General features: G+C 52.9%; 1 protein-coding gene across 1 annotated transcript; it reads left to right on the forward strand.

Annotated features, from left to right (window-relative positions):
• Nucleotides 1–1,796: 1,796 nt before the first annotated feature.
• On the forward strand, nucleotides 1,797–18,836 carry TCTE1 (t-complex-associated-testis-expressed 1). Its single transcript, XM_012640938.1, has 5 exons — nucleotides 1,797–1,856; nucleotides 10,585–10,954; nucleotides 12,418–12,986; nucleotides 16,803–17,252; nucleotides 18,623–18,836. The coding sequence occupies exons 2-5, from the start codon at nucleotides 10,678–10,680 to the stop codon at nucleotides 18,830–18,832; spliced, it is 1,506 nt and encodes a 501-aa protein (XP_012496392.1). The 5' UTR covers nucleotides 1,797–1,856; nucleotides 10,585–10,677; the 3' UTR covers nucleotides 18,833–18,836.
• Nucleotides 18,837–18,966: the final 130 nt, after the last annotated feature.

Raw genomic sequence — 18,966 nt, forward strand, 5'->3', positions numbered from 1 at the left:
ATGGGTGCCCCATCACCAGGCTGACCTCTCACACTGGCTAAAAGGCCACCAGGATCCAAATGGGGACTATCCGCATTGCCATGCGTGCTCGGATAGGTTCCGCGTGCCGGGCTGCACTGACAAAAGGCTCCCGGGCTACCCAGGTCCAGAGCTGTCATGTGAAAATTGGTACAGCAGGGCAGACCCTCTCCGGTGTCACTTATTCTATTTCATCAACAATGACCTCTTGTTTTAATTAAAGCCTTGCTGTTTTGTTAATAAATTGAGCGACTGAGAATATGGCAAGCACCAAATAAACAACAGCCCTGCCCGTGTGGAGCTTGTCTCTAGTAGGGGAAACAGCAATGAAGAGAAAGAAGAGGGTGTCAGTCAGGGATGAAGTCTGTGGTGAAGAAATGAGAATGGGGATCAGGAGCTGGGGATGGTGTTCCTGCCTCGCCGAGAGGCGGCATCTGAGCAGGGAGCTGGAAGGTGAGAGTGTGAGCCCCATTGCAATCTGAGGGGGAGCATTCTGGGCTGAGGGAGCAGCCAGTGCAAAGGCCCTGGGGTGGGGTGTGAGGCCAGTGCTGCTGAGCAGTAACCTGGGATAGTGGCAAGTGATGGGGTCAGAGAGCGGGGCTCAGACAAACCGTATGCTTTTTAAAACAAATTTTATTTCAACCTCGTTTTATTGATGAGTTAATGGACCTTCTGAGATGTTAACTTATCCAAGGCAGCCAACTAGTAGTCCTCAGCACAGCCGAAATTAAAGCTAAGCCCGGCCTTCCAGTGAAACCTCCCACCACCCCAGCTGCCTCTCCCCTCCTAAAGGACAGTTTCTTTTTTTTACTAGCCAACTCCCTGAAGTCTGTCACTCTTACCCTCCAGATCAGGGGCATCAACCACATGCTGTCATGCCAGGGCTGGAAGGGGGTTTGGCACATGGCTTGGTCTGTGTGCAGCAGCACTGCGGAGGCCTGGAACTGTCCTGCCTCTAGAACCAGACGTCAGCCTGGAGAAAGGTGGAAGGTGACCTCCTGCAGGGTTTGGGGTCAACAGGAAGCCCCAGGGGAGTTCAAGTGACTCGTATAGATGCCCTGGAGAAAGTCCTTCCACCTGTCTGTGCGCAGTGGCGTGTGCCTGTAGTCCCAGCTTCTTGGGAGACTGAGGCAGGAGGATCCCTTGAGCCCAGGAGGTTGAGGTTGCAGTGAGCTATGATGATGCCACTGCACTCTACCCAGGGTGACAGAGTGAGACTCTGTCTCAAAAAGAAAAGAAAGTTCTTTCACCCTCCTCATCTTCCACTGACACTTCCTGGACCATCTTCCCAGCCCCCACCTCCTAATCACTTCCCTACAAAAGGTACCAAGAAGGTCGGCAGGGCAGGCACGGTTGGCTCACACCTGTAATCCCAGCACTTTGAGAGGCCCGGGCGGGAGGATCGCTTGAGGCCAGAAGTTTGAGATCAGCCTGGGCAACATAGCGAGACTAAAAATAGATGATGTGCCACTGCACTCTAGCCCAGGCAACAGAGTGAGACCCTGTCTCAAAAGAAAAAAAAGAAGTACCAATGCCCCACCTCCCCCAACAAAAAGCCCACCCATTGCTGAACACGCCCCCAAGAAACACAAAGCAGTTCCAGCGGCCCCACACAGCGCTCTCCGCACAGCCGATTCCAAGGAAATGTCCTGAGGCAGGGCCTGGCCGCCTTGCTGCGGCGGAGGGACAGTCCTTCGGGCCACCCCCCGACTCCTCGCAGCGGCGGGCGCGCGCCCCTCCCCCACCGGGCCCGGCCCCTGGCGACGCGGTGCGTCCCTAACGACCGGCGCCGGCAGCTGGGGTTTGCGCGAAGGCCAGCGCCTGGGCTCCGGGAGCGGGTGAGGCGACATCCGGGAGAGGGGACACCCGACCCCAGGTTTCCTCTATCGGGCCCCCTCACGCTGGCGGGGCCCGGAAGCCCCTCCAGCGCCCTCAGCCCACACAGGCCGGAAGCCCGCAGGCGGCCGTCGGCTGGGCTCCCACATCTCCCGTGGTGGGGAAGGGTGGTCTGGACCGGCAGGAGGCCTCCCACCTGCCATCCACTTGAAGGTGACCCGCGCCTCCTCCCCCACCACAGTCGCTGCCTGCAAACTGGCCCAGAGGCTGGGGGTCCCCTAAGAGGAGAGGGTGCCTGGGAAGGGGGAGGGTGAAAGGAGGGCTTGCATCATCGGCAGGTCGTGGAGGAGAGTGGCCCTAAGCCCTGGGGCCCCGGTCTTCTTAGAAAGGCTGTCCCCCATCCCCAGCTCCTGCAGGTCCTTGCCTCCCACCGCACTGCCGTTTCCCTTGGTTACCGAGGAGAAGCCAGTGCCTCTTCACCCCAGGTAGGATGGGGAGGAACTGGTTGGCCTTTGCAGCTCAGCTTCCTTGCTGGGGTGTCTGAGCAGGAGGTAGGGATGAGGGGTGGGAAGCAAAGCCGTGGGAGTCCTTTTGGCGACAAGAGACCTAAGTGGGCAGGAGTGGGAGACGGCCAGGCCCAGGGGTTGTGATAAGCAAGCGAAGTCGCTTGAGTGTGTTTCCCCAAGCCAAAGACCAAGCATGCTGGGCTTAGGCTCAGCCAGAGACACTTTTTGCCCCTCTTGTTGTGATTCCACAAACTGGGAATTCCCAACTTGGGAGTGACGTGCCCCAAGGTAAGACATGGTGGGCATGAAAGAGATCAAGGCAGGTGTGGACAAAAGCCCAGGCCCCTGAGGACAGATGACTGAGGAGGGCTCTCCTGAGGGGACCCTGGGTTTGAGGGCAGGGTGCTGGCTAAGGAGGCAGACAAGCAGGTGGGAGAAGTGGATGGGGAGCCGGAGAGCTCTGTCAGGCAGGCCTCACCCTGAGACAGCTCAGGCGAAGTGTCCCTGGGCGCAGAGGTGCTCCCGAGCTGAAAGAGGGCTGGGTGCCCCTGCTTCTCAGTCAAGAGGAGGGGAGGTGAGGGCAGCTGAGGGCCAGGCTGTGGCAGCACGAAGGTGAGAACACTCCCACACACATCCACTTTCCCGTTTGGACAGGTGGGAGGAGCCTCTGCCCAGAGTGGTTGGATTTAAGAGGGGACTTGAGGAAGGATGGAGAAGGCCTGAGACCTCCCCTGTGAGGAGCAAATGTGCATCGAAGGCCCAGCGTGAGCCCCGGGGCAGGAGAGCACAACTCTGCAGCATCCCATCGCGTCTCCGTGGGGCCTCACGCAGCCCCGCCTGTGGAAGGTTCCAGCGCCCACAGTGATGGGGGAGAGAGCCAGCACCAAAGGGGGTGACCCTGGGCTCTCCACTGGTGATAAGAAAGCTCATGAGCTGGAGGAAGTGGGAGGCCCACTAGAAAAGTGCTGCGAATGACCAAGTTGGCAGCAATTTATAAGCAACCCATGGAAGTAACAACATCTCATGGAAGTAAGAGAGGATTTAATTTGAGGATTTCATACACTTCTGTAAATAAGGCATCCTAACATCCCCATCATAACATCTAACACGTATCTTGACTGCTGGCTCTGGGCCCAGCACTATATGAAACGTCTCACACACATTAGCTCCTTAATCCTCTGGATGATCCTACGAAGTAGGTACTATTAATTACCACCCCCATTTTGCAAATGAAGAAACTGAGGCTTAGTGGGGTTAGATGACTCGCCCAAGGTCTCGCAGACGCTGGGGGCCAGAGTGGAGATTTGGCCTGAGGCAGTGCAACTTCTGAGTGCGCAGCCAGCTGCTGTCCTGCCTCCTGCTATGTACATGCTATTGAGGGCCTAGCGCGAGATAAATCACAGCTATATATAGCCAAGGATGTGTTCCCAGAACACCTGCCCACCAGATGCAAGCCATCAAAAACGGGGACAACCCTGGCCAAACTGGGGCATCTTGTCACTTTCTGTTATCTGGGCTTGGGCATGTACAGAGCAGACCTCAACACCCAATGCTTTGAGTTATGGCCTAGTGTGAACGTTGTTCCCTGAATGTGATTGCAGGACCCTGGATGCTGGTCCTGGGAACACAGAGTAGGAGGCTGGGGGGAGGAGAATTGACCTTTTGCTAGGGATTGTGGCCCTGGATTGGAGACACGGCCACAGGAAGCCCAATAGGCTCGTGATGCAGGCCCTGGAGAGATAAAAGTCCCCTGCACATGTCCTCACTCTCCCACTTCCCCCTCTGCGGGCAGGGAGTGCTCTTAGATGGGGACAGCAGGCAGTGGCATAGGAGGTATTCACTCCTGGTGGCCCTGACCTCTCTGGAATGTCAGGATTCCTACCCCGGAGAAGAACTAGAGACTTGAACATGCTTCCAGTCTTCAAACACTGAGATTCTAGGCCGGGCGCGGTGGCTCACGCCTGTAATCCTAGCTCTCTGGGAGGCTGAGGCGGGCGGATTGTTTGAGATCAGGAGTTCGAAACCAGCCTGAGCAAGAGCGAGACCCCCGTCTCTACTAAAAATAGAAAATAAATTAATCGGCCAACTAAAAATATATAGAAAAAATTAGCCGGGCATGGTGACGCATGTCTGTAGTCCCAGCTACTCGGGAGGCTGAGGCACAAGGATCGCTTGAGCCCAGGAGTGTGAGGTTGCTGTGAGCTAGGCTGACGCCATGGCACTCACTCTAGCCCAGGCAAAAAAGAGTGAGACTCTGTCTCAAAAAAAAAAAAACTCTGAGATTCTCTGACTGACCCACAGACTCCCCAGGGAGAGAAGGTTCCAGATAAGAAACTGAGCCCTCTGCCACTTCTGGGATGGCCATCTGTAGCCCCTTGTCAGGGTGCCCCTCGGCCCCCAGCTAATGGGTATCTACTCATCCCTGCAGACTCCCAAGGAAGAAAGTGCCACCTACTGCCACCTCAGCTGCAGATGGTGGTTGCCAGGCCGGACTAAGGCCGCCGACCTGTGCAGTCAGTGCAGTTATCCCAGCCTCCCACCTCCCGTTCCCCTGGGGTCCCTCCCCACCTTCTCCCTTCTCAGTGGTACCTTCTCCTTGCCCCTTCCTAACTTTGCTTTTTGGATCTGAAACTCGTTCACACTGAGGCGTGGAATGAAAATATATATATATATATATATATATATCTCCCTCTTATTATATATAATATATAGTCAAAGTTTGCTGCATTAGTGTCAGTATATATTTTGTAATTTACTATACTTTTGTTTGACCTAAAATAATGGGATGAATTTTTTGAAAGCACCTCAAGATTAACATATGGATGTATGCACACATATATGTAATATTAAGATTTTGTTTTATTTAGCGGGAAAATGCATTTTAACGTAACAGGGATGAAAACCTTCTTAAGGCCCTGAAATTCCCATAGAAGGGTGGCAAAGGCCTGGGAGCTCTTCAGCCCAGGGAGGCCCTCCCACTTCCCAAGGAGCAGGAACATTCTTTCTTCTCTCCTGGTGGAGGGTGGGAAAAGCGTGGGGAGGGTGACACATGGCGCGACTGTGGAAGGGCAGTGTGTCGTGGTGAGAGGCAGGAGACCTGCCCTCGGGCCCTGGCCCCAGCCCTCCTAGGTGTGGTAGGGCCAGTCGTTTTCTGCTCTGGTCATCAGTTTCTTCACCTGTGAAATGGGGCCAAGGAAGCCCACCCTGCCTCCATTACAGGGCGGTTGAAGACTCAAATGAGAAAATAGTTCTGAAAGGACCTTGTAACTGTTAAGTGCTAAACAATTGTGAGTCATTGATACTGTCCCATCCCTGGAGGGAGGGGGTATGGGGCTGGCAGCTCAGTGTGGTCAGGAGACGAAGTAAGAGGCCACAGGAGTGAGATATCAGGCCCTGCGGGTAATGACCTGGGAGCCTCTGACCCTCCTCAGCTATCCCATTGAACTACTTCATCTACTGATTTAGGATTTCTCTCGTAATTTCGTTCACCAAACTGTGAGCATATCCAAATGGTCAGGACCTTTTGGTCAAAAGGGGCAGACCCAACTCTTAGCTTCAGCAAAAGGGACTCGTTAGAAGACTGACAACTTAGCTGCCAGGAACTGGGCAGTTCTGGGGGCCTTGGGGACTAGGAAGGGACTGAAGCTACCAGGGTGCTCTGTCTTTCATTCTGCCGGTCTCCTCCAGGCTTCATTCCCTCCCGCTGCAGACAGGCTTTGTGGGTGTGGAGGGAAACTACTTCCAGCAGCAGGGGATCCATATCCTTCAGGGACATATGTCCTTCTGCCCACCTCCGCTCGGACAGATCCAAAGAAGGACTCTGATTGGCTTGCATCAGGTAGCCCCACCCGGAGCCAATCGCTCTGACCAATAGGATACTCCTGTTGGCCAGAGTCTATTACCAGAAGGGAGTGGGGCAGCCCCAAATACCAGCTACCCGGCCTAAAGCAGGCCGGGCACTGAGCTAGCTAAGGATGAAAGATAAAAATGAGTAAGAACTATCCCCTGCACCTCAAGGAGCGCACAGTCTAGTGTGAGTGTGGGGAGAGGGTGAGCAATCGTATCACCTAAGTGACACAGGTACTGGAAGGGGCAGGGTCTGACAAAGGGAGGGGTTGTTTTCAGGGATGGGGGACAAGAAAGGCCGAAAGGCTTCAGAGAGGAAGTGGTGCTTGAGCTCGCAGAAGATCAATGATGGGCCCTTTCCCAGGCTGAGTGGTGGGAAAGGCATTTCAGGCAGAGGGAACAGCTCGAGCAAAGGCTGGGAAGCATGAACAGTGTTCCAGATGCAAAGAATTAATTTCCAACAGAGTGTCTAGTCACGGAAGGCCTTAGACCGAGTGGAAGCCAGGTTTTACCCAGGGAGCGGTGCTGAGTGGTAAAGGGCTTACACAGAGGCCTGCTTGGCAGCTGTGCGGAGGCTAAATGTAGAGGACCAGACTGGGTGCCAGAGACCAGTGCTGGACAGCTGAAGCTAAGATCCAGACCGACAACGGAGGCCCTGAGCTAGCGCAGCAGGAAAGGAGAACAGAACTGAACTGGTAATTAGATGGCAGGGCTGGAGCCAGGGGCTGAAGGAGAGAGGTAACTCCCAGGCTTCTGCATGGATTGAGTTTGAGGGACCTGGGAGACGTCCCAGTGGACCTGAGTCTGGAAGTCAGAGAAGAAGCGAGAGCTGCAAGCCATCAGCAGGAGTGAGGTAGGCGACCATGCAACCTCCAACTCCTGGGCTCAAGCGATCCTCCTGCCTCAGCCTCCTGAGTAGCTGGGACTATAGGCATGTGCCACCACGCCTGGCTAATTTTCTATTTTTTGTAGAGACGGGGTCTCGCTCTTGCTCAGGCTGGAAGATTTTTCGACAAAGAATGGTCAGAGGTAGGAGGAGACCCAAGAGAGTGGCATGCCCAGGGGTGATTACCAAGGGCAGGGGTCAGAAGTGTGATCTGCCAAGGGAGGGCCCATACTTTCTGTCATCTTTATTTATAACACTAATACAGGGAGACAAGGAGTTAGCTTTGCTCATTATCCTTTTAAATATACTTTGTTTTTAATTGCATTCTTTTTTTAAAATAGATTTTTAAAAACATTTGGAACTAAAATCCTCCTTAGAAGAATCCTTTGCATCTGGTAATAATTTGCTTGCCAAAAATATTTTCATAATATCTATTTTTAAAAAATCAAGAGATTATTAACTGGAAATTATCAACTCTGACCTTACTATACAGTTAATGTTTTCAACATTTGCCTTAAAAATGACATCACAAGGCTGGGAGCAGTGGCTTATGCCTGTAATCCCAACACTTTGGGAGGCCAAGGCAGGAGAATCGCTTGAGGCCAGGAGTTCAAGACCAGCCTGGGCAACAAAGTGAGACTCCATCTCTACAAAAATTTAGAAAATTTTTAAAAATTAGCCAAGCATGGTGGTGTGCACTGGTAGTCCCTGCTACTCAGAGGCTGAGACAGGAAGATCATCTGAGCCCAGCAGTTCAAGGTGGCAGTGAGCTGTGATTGTACCACTGCACTCTAGCCTGGGCACCAGAGCGAGACCGTGTCTCTAAAAAAAAAAGAAAAGGAAATCACATCAGGCTTCATGGAATGGATGTTTCTGCAAACGCTGGAAGATGGTAGGGTCTCATTTTTCTATCAGCCATGCACATGGCAGCCATGTGATGCGAGGCTCTGCCCCTTCCTTCTGAGGAGTTGGTTCAGGGCCCTGGAACAGTTCCCCTGGATGGGTCCTGCTGTGTCACGCCCAGAGGCAGGCTGCAGGTATAAAAGAGCAGCAAGAGTAATTAAGACCAGATCTTAGCAAGAGCTGCCAGGACCTGAAAGACTGAGGCACTAGACAGTGAAACCAGGGTCACCCCATCGCAGAGGGCATCCTGCCTGGCCCCACATGGGGTTTCCCAAGGTGCGGCCTCCCGGGAGGAAGGAGAATGGACTGCCTACTAGGATGGTGCAGCTGGGTGGTAGTGTGAGTAATGCCCAAAGAGCCAACTCCAGGGCATCGCCCGCAAGTAACCTGGGGCTCCACCTGCCAAGCCTGGTCCTGCTCCCCTGGGTGTGGCCCACAGATGTCCTGGGACATATCTGGAACCAAGGGAAACAACAGAATGTTTTAGGCCAGAACCGTGGAAGCAGCCAGGGAGCGAAGATGTGGGGCTGGCAGGAGCAGGCTGGCCTGTTGCCTCCGACTCCCTTCCTTCCCTCGCCTCCGTCCTGCTGTCTGTGCAGCCCCCAACACCACCACCTCCACCTCACCTTCCACATCCCCCCTGGAAATAGGGAAGGGCCTCAGGACGTCACCCTCACTCAAAGATACATCTCAGGTCACACTCACGAGGCAGGTCTCCAGGGCATGGCGTCCTGTTCCTCGGACTCCTGCCCCTTAGTGTCTTCATGCCCCACGTGCCCCTCCAGTACCCTTCACAAATATTATCAATATTAATCCAGCGTATCTCAGAGGAATCTCCACAACGGACCACACAGGAAGACACTATTATCCCGTTTTACAGATAGGGAAACTGAAGCTGGGGTAGGTGAAGTAACTTGGCCAAGTTCACACAGCAAATAACTGGCAAAGCCAGAAATGCAGAGTCAGCTGGTGCCTCTAGGCAGTACCCGCTCCCAGCCCCGCCCTCAGTCAAAACGCCATTAGTCAAAAAGCACGCTGTTATCCCACAATTCTGGACACAATCTGTTTGTGAATTTGCATTGCATTTGCATAAGGGATGTCACAATACCTAGATATCTTCCCTACACTGTCCCTCTCTCCACAAACCCCTCTCAGCCAGGCTTTTCCTCCTTGAGATGCCTGGCAGGCTGGGGAGCACCATCTGGTCCCTCACTCTGCCAAGGACGCCTTTGCTGGTTCAGAGTGTTCCTTCCTGCCGGCCACTGTGCAGTGCGCCGAGTCAGGGTGCAAATCTGAGGGGAAACTGCCTGGAAGAGGAGCCACGTGCCCGGCAGCCCCATTTCCTCTTGCAGGTCTCAGGGCAGGGAGGCCTACAGCAAGGGTGCAGGAATGGGCAAATCGGGGAGGGTCCCCAGACCCAAACACATCCTCTGTCTTCTGCCTTCAGCCCCAGATTTAGCTGCCTTCTCGCCTCCCACGCCTGCCGCTGCTGTCTGGAGTGCCGGGAGGCTGGGAGAACTAGCAGGAAGACTAGGGTGGGGAGATGGGAGGGAGGGGACCCAGAGCCCTCCGTGGGCAGGAGAAGAGGAAGGTGCTGGCACCCTGGGCAGGGCATGGGTCTGCTTCCCTTCCCCTTTCTTTCTCACCCTGCACTGTCCAAAGTGGTAGCCACAAGCTCGATATGCCTATTGACCCATGGGATTTTGAAGACTCAGTATGAAAACAGATATAAAATATCTCATTAATAATTTTATATTGATTGCATATTTAAATGATAATAGTTTGGACATACTGGGTTAAATATAAAATTAATTTCACCTGTTTCTCTTTACGTCTTTTTAATGTAGATACTAAAAAATTTAAAATAGCTTATGTGGCATGCATTTTGGCTTGCATTATATTTCTGTTGGCCAGAGCTGTTCTCAGCCCTATCCTCTGGATCAGGTAGTTGCTGTTCTATAAAATACTTAGTGCAGGGTCCTGTTTTGAACTAAATAAATGGTTTTTTATTGTACCTCAGTCTTTTGGCAATACACTTACTTCGCCACCCCAACCCTCAGAGGGGCAGTATAGTGTAGGGTTCAGAGCATGAACTTGATAGACTGAGTTTAAGTCCCTCTTTGATATTTATAAGCTGTGTGACATTGGGCAAGTCAATTAACCTCTCTGTTCTTCAGTTTCCCATCAGACCAATGGGAATAATACAAGCTCCGATCTTAAAAAGGCTTTTGTGAGGACAAATGAATTAATAAGCATAAGGAACTAAAAAGTGTCTAAAATTATCTAAAATTTCGGGCTGCTCCTTGCTAGTTCATGTGTTGGATAATATATTATGCCTTTTGGGTGCGTTATTTTATTCACTCTTCTAAATAATCCCACGGGGACTGTTACCTCATTTCACAGAGGCAGCATCTGAAATTCAGAGAGGTTCAGTAAATTGCCTAAGGCCACACAGCCTGTGGGATTTGTACCTGGATCTGCTTCTCTCTAGAGGTTGACCCTTTAAGCACCACTGTGCACCACCTCTCTTGGTAAATGCCCACCAAGACCCTCCAAAGTAATACCTCTACCCTCTTTCTCTTACGCCAGGTCCCCACCTGCATCAAGGTCGTGCCACTGTGAGAAGCTTCCTGTTGCAAGGTCAGCCAGGGTCCACCTGCCCCTACCTTGCCAGCCCCCAGCATGCAGGATGCTGCAACACCACCAACATCGTCAGCCCGCAGCCACTCCTCAGTCGCTACCCGGGAAAGGTCCTCCACTGTAGGCTACACTTCGAGCACAATCCCACAGCCCTCGAAGCCCTCAGTCACACTTGTCCCCGCAAAGTCAAAAACACCAAGTTCTGGGGCCAATTTCCATCGGATGCGCCGGATCATTGCTGAGGATGCTGAGTGGTCACTGGCCATTGTGCCCCTCCTCACAGAGCTCTGCATTCAGCACATCGTCAAGAACTTCCAGAGTGAGTCTGTCCCTGCTTCGGGTGGGAAGGAGAAGGCCAGGAGTGGGGCAGGGTGGGTGGGGACTGTCCGGAGCCGAGGCCTCAGAAGCTGGGTCCTGGGGCAGCCCCTGCCCTCCCACATGGCATCCTCATACCACTCAACACTTCCCTTCCACCCAAGGCCAAGACAGTTCCTCCTGCTGTTCCCACTTGCAGGTCCCACCCACACTGTGCTTTCCATGCCTGTACCCTCTCCTCGCCTTTTCCACTCTCTCCAGCGAGACCCAGCCTAAACCATAGATCTCCTTCCTCCTCCAGAAAGCCCTCCACATTAACCACCCTGCACTCTGATGGAGTCGTCTATGCCATGTATGGGCCCCTGGTTTGTTCTGTACTCTGTGCTCTTTCCAAAGATGAGTTGCCAGCTTCTCCTGCCAGATGTGGGGCTCTCGACAGGACAGGCTGTCGTTTTGCCTACAGCAGCTGACCTAGTGACCTGACCTAGTGTATATTCATTTTGCTTGTTTATTGTCTGCATCCCCTCACTAGGATGTAAACTCCAGGAGGGATGGACTTGCTCTATTTTGTTCACTCTTATATCCCCAACACTTAGAACAGTCTGGCACACAGTAGGTACTTAAAAACTGTGGTCCCCAACCCCCGGGACGAGGACCAGTATTGATCCGTGGCCTGTTGGGAACCCGGCTGCACAGCAGGAGGTGAGCAGCGGGGAGTGAGGGAAGCTTCATCTGTATTTACAGCCGCTCCCCATCACTCTCATCACCGCACAAGCTCCGCCTCCTGTCAGATCAGCAGCGGCATTAGATTCTCATAGGAGCACAAACCCTGCTGTAAACTGCGTATGCAAGGGATCTAGGTTGCGCTCCTTTTGAGAATCTAGTGCCTGATGACCTGGGATGGAGCTGAGGTGGTGATGCTAGCGCTGGGGAGTGGCTGCAAATACAGATTATCATTAGCAGGGAGGTTTAACTGCACAATAAATGTAATGCACTTGATTCATCCCGAAACCATCCCCTCCAACCCCATCCGTGGAAAAATTGTGTTCCATGAAACCAGTCCCTGGTGCCAAAAAGGCTGGAGACCACTGCTTAAAAAAATATTTGTTTTGAAATGAATCGGTCAAATCAGATGGGGCCACTCTGAAGTCAGGGATTGTCTCCTCCATCAGACTAGGTGATAAATGAGGTTTGGACCTGAGATTCTTCCTCAGACTGGGAGCTCCCTGAGACCAGATGCTGAGATGTCCACCTTCAGGCCGGAACATCCCAAAGCCAGTGGCTATGTCTCCCCCTCAGATTGAGCCTCCCTGAGAACAGAGGCTGTCTCTCCTCTCAAACTGGAACTCCCTGAGGCCATAGGAGGGTCTCACCTTTCCTTAGTTCCCCCAGGCAGGCCCAGCCCGGGGCACCTGTTGCGATGTCCCCCACACTCTGACCCCTGCTTTCCTTCCTCTCTTCCTAAAGAAAACCCAATCCTGAAGCAACTGCTCCCAGAGCACCAGCAGAAGGTCCTGAACCACCTGTCCCCTGACCTGCCGCTGGAGGTGACCGCCAACCTGATAGACGATGAGAGCTACTGGCGCCGCTGCTGCACGCAGCGCTGGCCCGTGTGCCACGTGGCCCGGCACGACGGCAGCTGGAAGCACATGTTCTTCGAGCGGCACCTGGAGAACCTGCTAAAGCACTTTATTCCGGGCACCACGGACCCCGCGGTGATCCTCGACTTGCTGCCGCTCTGCAGGAACTACGTGCGCAGGATCCGCGTGGATCAGTTCCTTCCACCCGTGCAGCTCCCGCCCCCGCCCCGGACCGGGGACCAGTCGGACTCCGGCAGCGAGGGCGATATGGAGGAGCCCGTCATGGACCACTACCAGCTTGGTGACCTGGTGGCTGGCCTGAGCCACCTGGAAGAGCTTGACCTGGTGTACGGTGTCAAGGACTGCGGCATGAACTTCGAGTGGAACCTCTTCCTCTTCACCTACCGCGACTGCCACTCCTTGGCGGCCACCATCAAGGCATGCCACACCCTCAAGGTACCATCTGCCCCCCGCCTCAACGCCCTATCCGCCCCCCTTCTCAGCATCTCTCAGACTCCCTCTCCCTTCCCCTTCCTTCTCTGTCATCATCTTCTTCCTCCCATTTCTTTCTCTTTCATTGGCCAAGTGTTTTACTGCATCCTGCACCAAGCTACTAGGTTCTGGGGATGCAGAGATGAACAAGGCACTGCCCTCCCAGCTCACTACGCTGTTTCCTTGAACAAACATCTGTGCGCCAGGCCCTGTCCTAGGTGCTGAAGATGAGCAAAACTTCACCACGTGTGCCCTCTGGAGCTAACAGTCTGGTAGCATAAAAGGCACTGATCAGCAACCACATAAACATAAAACTGCAGCTAGAATAGGGTTGCTAGATGTAGCAAATAGAAATACAAGACATCCAATTAAATTTGAATTTCAGATAGACAACGAATAATTTTTTAGTATTCGTATGTCTCAAATACTCCATGGGACATAGTTGTTTATCTGAAATTTAAATTTAAATGGGCATCCTGTATTTTTCTTTTCTGTTAACCTTAAACTGGGATGAATAGGATATTGCTTTGTTGCCCAGGCTGGAGTGCAGTGGCTCTAGCATATCTCACTGCAGCTTTGAACTCCTGGGCTCAAGCGATCCTCCTGCCTCAGCCTCCCAAGTAGCTTGGACACACACCACCAATGCCCAACCAATTTTTCTTATTTTTTGTAGAGATGGGGTCTTGCTATGTTGCCCAGACTGGCCTCGAACTCCTGGCCTCAAGCAATCCTCCCACCTCAGTCTCTTGAGTAGCTAGGACTACAGGTGCATACCACCACACCTGGCTAATTTTTTGTAGATACAGGGTCTCACTCTGTTGCCCAGGCTGGTCTTGAACTCCTGGCCTCGAGCAATCCTTCCTCCTCAGCTCTGAAAAGTGCTGGGATTACAGGGATGAGCCACCCTGCCTGCCCAAGAAGAGATAATCTTATGAGAGATTATAAAAGGGGCATTTGATCTTGCCAGGGAAGTCTTCCCTGAGCAAGTGTCACTTACATAGAGATCAGAAGCAGGAGTAGAAATTACAGTCTAAGGAGAGAGGGGGGAACATTCCAGGCAGGGGGAGCAGCACATAGGGTCCCTATGGGCAGAGTGAACATAGCCAGCTCAAGTTGCTGAGAGAGAAGGCCGTGTGGCTGGAGTTGAGTGTGAGGGAGCAGGGCGGGATGAAATGGACAGGCGATCAGTGGTCAGCCTCACAGGTGCAGGAGGCCTTGCTAAGGAGTATGTGTGTATCTGTATTTGCTCTGGGACTCCATCCAAGGGTTTTAGGCAAAAAAATGAGGTAACATTATTGGATTTTTTCCTTGTGAAAAGATAACTCTAAGAAGGAGAATGGTCTGGGCAGGGCAACAGTGAACGTATAGGTCACCTGGGAGACCTCTGCCAAATCCAGGTGAAGACGAGGGCAGTTTGAAGTGGGATAGTCTCTGTGGACACTGAGAGAGGTGGAGAGATTCAAGGGATGTTTGGCAGTTAGGTCACTTGGCAGTCAAACCAACCTGCTGGTGTCGGAGAGCCTAGAGGAAAAAGAAGCAGAAGGAGGTGTCAGGGCTTCCGGCTCATGAGGCCAGGTGGCTGGAGGGGCCATTTGCAGAGACAGGGAATGTGGGACAAAGACCAGTTTTGAGGAGGAAGCGTGCGAGTTCAGTTTGAGGCATCCCAAGGAAAGGGTCATGTCATTCGTTGAGTAGAGTGCCTGAAGCTCAGATGGGAGGCGTGGATTGAGCGTGGCAATGTGTGCCGCTTTCACGGAGGTGGCAGCTGAAGCCCTGGATTTGGATGGAGTCTCCTGAGGGAAAGCAAAAGTGAGACAAGAAGAGACCTGACGTGTGGTCTTGGCAGGAGAAGGAATGCTTGCCAGGAGACCAGAGGGAGGAGGAAAGGGGGGGCAGGGCATTGTGTCACAGAGCCAAGGGAGGGGCCCATTTCAAGTAGAGGGTGTGAGCAGGGGCGTCGAGTGGAGCTGGGGACTGGACTTCGCAAGCCTGGAGGCCACTGAGGGGGAGCTACCTGAGCGGCGTGCCAGGAGCAGAGGCCAGACAGCAGAGGTTTATGGGGAGAGTGGGAAGTGAGGAGTGGATGGCTGTGATCAGCGTGTTCAAGAACTTGGCTGGGAAGGGGGAGAGTTAGAGCAGCATCACATGAGAGCTTTGGGTTTCCTAAGAAGAAAGTGCATGTGTTTAAAACCAATGTAAGGCTCTCCATCTAGCTGCAAAGAAGGGGCTGCCTATAGGAGAGAGGTGCAGGGTCACAGACCAAGGAAGGTTCCTGAGAAGAATGGAGGGGTTGGACCTAGGACTGAGGGGGGCAGTTGGTGCTGGGCGGGGGGAAGAGGGGATTGGGTGGGTAGCAACAGGTCTGTGTTTGATATCAGGAAAAGAAGAGGTTCCCATTCAGTGGCCGGGAAGGCAGGAAGAGAAGTCACCTGCTGAAAGGGGGCTCAGCAGGGAGGCTCCCTGAAGTCTAAGGAGGCTGAAAATAGTTGAACTGTTTGTAGATTACAAGAGGACATTTTGGCCAGAGAAACAGTTGGGTTGGCACACAGCACTGTGGGCCTGTTGGTGGTTCCAGTGAGAGCAGCCAGTCCAGACCCACTGACGTTTTCCATCATGTCAGTTGTTTGCGGACAGACATGCAGAAAACACAATGTTAGGCCGGGCGTGGTGGCTCACGCCTGTAATCCTAGCTCTCTGGGAGGCCAAGGCGGGTGGATTGTTTGAGCTCAGGAGTTCGAAACCAGCCTGAGCAAGAGCAAGACCCCATCTCTACTAAAAATAGAAAGAAATTAATCGGACAACTAAAAATACATAGAAAAAAAAAATTAGCCGGGCATGGTGGTGCATGCCTGTAGTCCCAGCTACTTGGGAGGCTGAGGCAGAAGGATCGCTTAAGCCCAGGAGTTTGAGGTTGCTGTGAGCTAGGATGATGCCATGGCACTCACTCTAGCCTGGGTAAAAAGAGTGAGACTCTGTCTCAAAAAAAAAAAAGAAAAGAAAACACAGTGTTGTTGATCCAGAGCTGGGGGTTTGCCGGATAGATGCAGTGAAAAGATAAGAGAGACAAAAAACTCTAAGCTGGCTACAAGGGATGGAAAAAAGCAGTGAACTGAAGGATGAGGGAGAGAAGCCAGCCACTCAGAGGTCTTGGGGTGGGGGTGGGGGGGAAAAGCCGGTGGGAAGGAGAGGGGGAGGGTACAATATTCACACTGTAGCACCACTACTTTCTTTTATTCCTTCACCCCATCCTTTTCCTGCTTTTCACCCTCCCCACTTTCTCGCTGGTTCTGTCCCTGAAAACTTCCTCCAAAGAGTCCCTCTCCTTGCCATGGTGGATCTTAGCCAGCTGGGGAGGATGCAGTGAGGGGCTGAGGGGCAGCAGACGGACCTGGATTCCAAACCTGCCTCTGCCACCCAGTCACTATGTCACTCTAGACAAGTGATGTAACTGCCCTACACCTCCATTTTCTCTCCATCGGAGAGAAACCACTCTTCTTTATCAGGATGCTGAGGGTTAGAGATAATGGTTATGAAATATCCAAGCAACATACCCAGCACGTAGTTATTGCTCAATAAGCGGTAGACTTTTCCCCCTTCTGCCTGTCACCAATTCTGCAGCACCCTGCCATGCTGGGTAGGCCTGCCCATCCCAAGAGCCAGCCAGGTGGCCAACACCAGAGCCCTAGGCTTCCCTGAGGCTCCCTCCTCTACCTACAAAAGTAGGCCAGCAGGCAGTTCTCCCTGGCTGGCAGGTGCTGAAGACCCTCTATCTGCCCACAGATCTTTAGACTGACCCGAAGCAAGGTGGACGATGACAAGGCACGCATCCTAATTCGAAGCCTCCTGGACCACCCAGCCCTTGAGGAGCTGGACCTGTCACATAACCTCATTGGGGACCGCGGTGCACGAGGTGCTGCCAAGCTGCTGAGCCACAGCCACCTGCGTGTGCTCAACCTGGCCAACAACCAGGTGCGTGCGCCGGGTGCCCAGTCACTGGCTCATGCTCTGGCACACAACACCAACCTCATTTCCCTCAACCTACGCCTCAACTGCATCGAGGACGAGGGCGGCCAGGCTCTTGCCCACGCCTTGCAGACCAACAAGTGCCTCACCACGCTGCACCTCGGTGGCAACGAGCTGTCGGAGCCCACCGCCACACTGCTCTCCCAGGTGCTGGCCGTCAACACCACGCTCACCAGCATCAACCTATCCTGCAACCACATCGGGCTGGTGAGCCGCTGCTTCTGGGGCCCTCGAGGGATGAGTGTGCAATCCACCTGCCAGGGGGTGCCTGCGGGATAGGCGTGAAGATCTCAGGCTTCACATACTATGTACTCGCTCAAGTGTGCATACATACTCTGCTAATGTGTGTACCCCAGTATCCATTCTTTCTCCTCTAATCCTCACAGTTATCTAATTAAGATGAGTATTCCTAACCCCACTTTACAGATGGAAAACTGAGTCCCAGAGAGGTTAGTGAATTGCCCAAGAGCATCAAGTCTGTAGACAGTGGCAAAACTATGATTCAAACCCAAGAATGATTCAAAGCCGGGGTCCTTTCTAATAGACAGTGTCTCTCAAACTTTCTTGATTAAGTCTGGGAGTAAGAAATGCAGTTTACATGAACACCTAGTGAACATATACATAAACATAATATTGAATTTACTCACTGCTTGTGATATATGCTGATGTTTGCCTGTATATTCTACTCAATTTCATGCTTTAAAGTGCTTCTTTGACCCATTAAATTGACTTTGCTACACACTATTGGGTCACAGTCATAGAATAGCAGCGTTCTGCCTCCCAACATGAAACTATTTCACACTGGGCCTGGCCCACCCAACCCAGAGGGGCTGGAGCTTTACGGACTATTGAGGGGGGCACTTTGTGCACTCTAATTTGCTCCCGAACCCTCTACTAAACCTCCCCATGAGAATAGCCCTGCTCTCAAACACGCATGTGCACGCAGACACACACATGCACACACACGCTGTCTCCGAAGGGGGTGCTCTTAGCTACAAAGTAATAGAAAGCTTAACCGGGCAATGGCGTAAATGGGAGGGATATTCAATATCTCCCATAGCCAGAACCCCTTGGCTCAGTGCCACCCTCTGCTCTGCCCACCCCAGCCACACGGCAGTGGCCTTCTCTGGTGCTTCTCTCATGGTCCCCGGATGGCTGCTACAGTTCTGACACTTCACACAGGGGACACACCCAGAGGCAGAAAAAGGGAGAACCCCCCCTCTTTTATTCTCTTTTCCGAGTGAGGAGAACCTTCACAGAAGCCACCCCGTCTACACTTCCCACTCACATCCTATTAGATTTGTCCCACGTGCCCATGGTTGAACCAAGGAATGGAATCACCACCATTGTCAGAGATTCATGTTTTTCAAACCACTGGGGTTGAGACATCAGTTTAGTGGGTCTTGGTCACCATTTTTCAAGTGGAATGGAATAGAATATGTCAATGTGCTGCACAGATAGGTTAAGTATTGTTTTGTGGAACTTTCGTTTCAGTCGCATCTGTATGTAAGTGTGTACGTGTGTGGGATCCTGGCTAGGGATGTAAAGTGACCCCTTCGCTCCCACCCCTCTCCCAGGACGGCGGGAAGCAGCTCCTAGAAGGCATGTCAGACAACAAGACTCTCCTGGAGTTTGACTTGCGCCTGTCAGATGTGGCCCAGGAGAGCGAGTACCTCATCGGCCAGGCCCTCTGTGCCAACCGAGAGGCAGCCCGCCAGCAGGCCTTGAATCCCAGCCACTTCATGTCGCCCATCACTGCCAACGGCCCTGAGAACTCTGCAGGATAAGGTGGGGGACAGGGCCAGGGCAGTGCCCCAGCCCCATCTCTCATTTCATGCCCTTGTCCTGCCTGCTGCAGAGTCACACCGGTTCAGAGGGAGGGGGAAAGGAGCCCATGCATATCCTTGGAGTGAGTGACCAA

The sequence above is a fragment of the Propithecus coquereli genome, unplaced genomic scaffold, assembly GCF_000956105.1.
Source record: "Propithecus coquereli isolate 6110/MARCELLA unplaced genomic scaffold, Pcoq_1.0 Scaffold158, whole genome shotgun sequence".
NCBI lineage: Eukaryota > Metazoa > Chordata > Mammalia > Primates > Indriidae > Propithecus > Propithecus coquereli.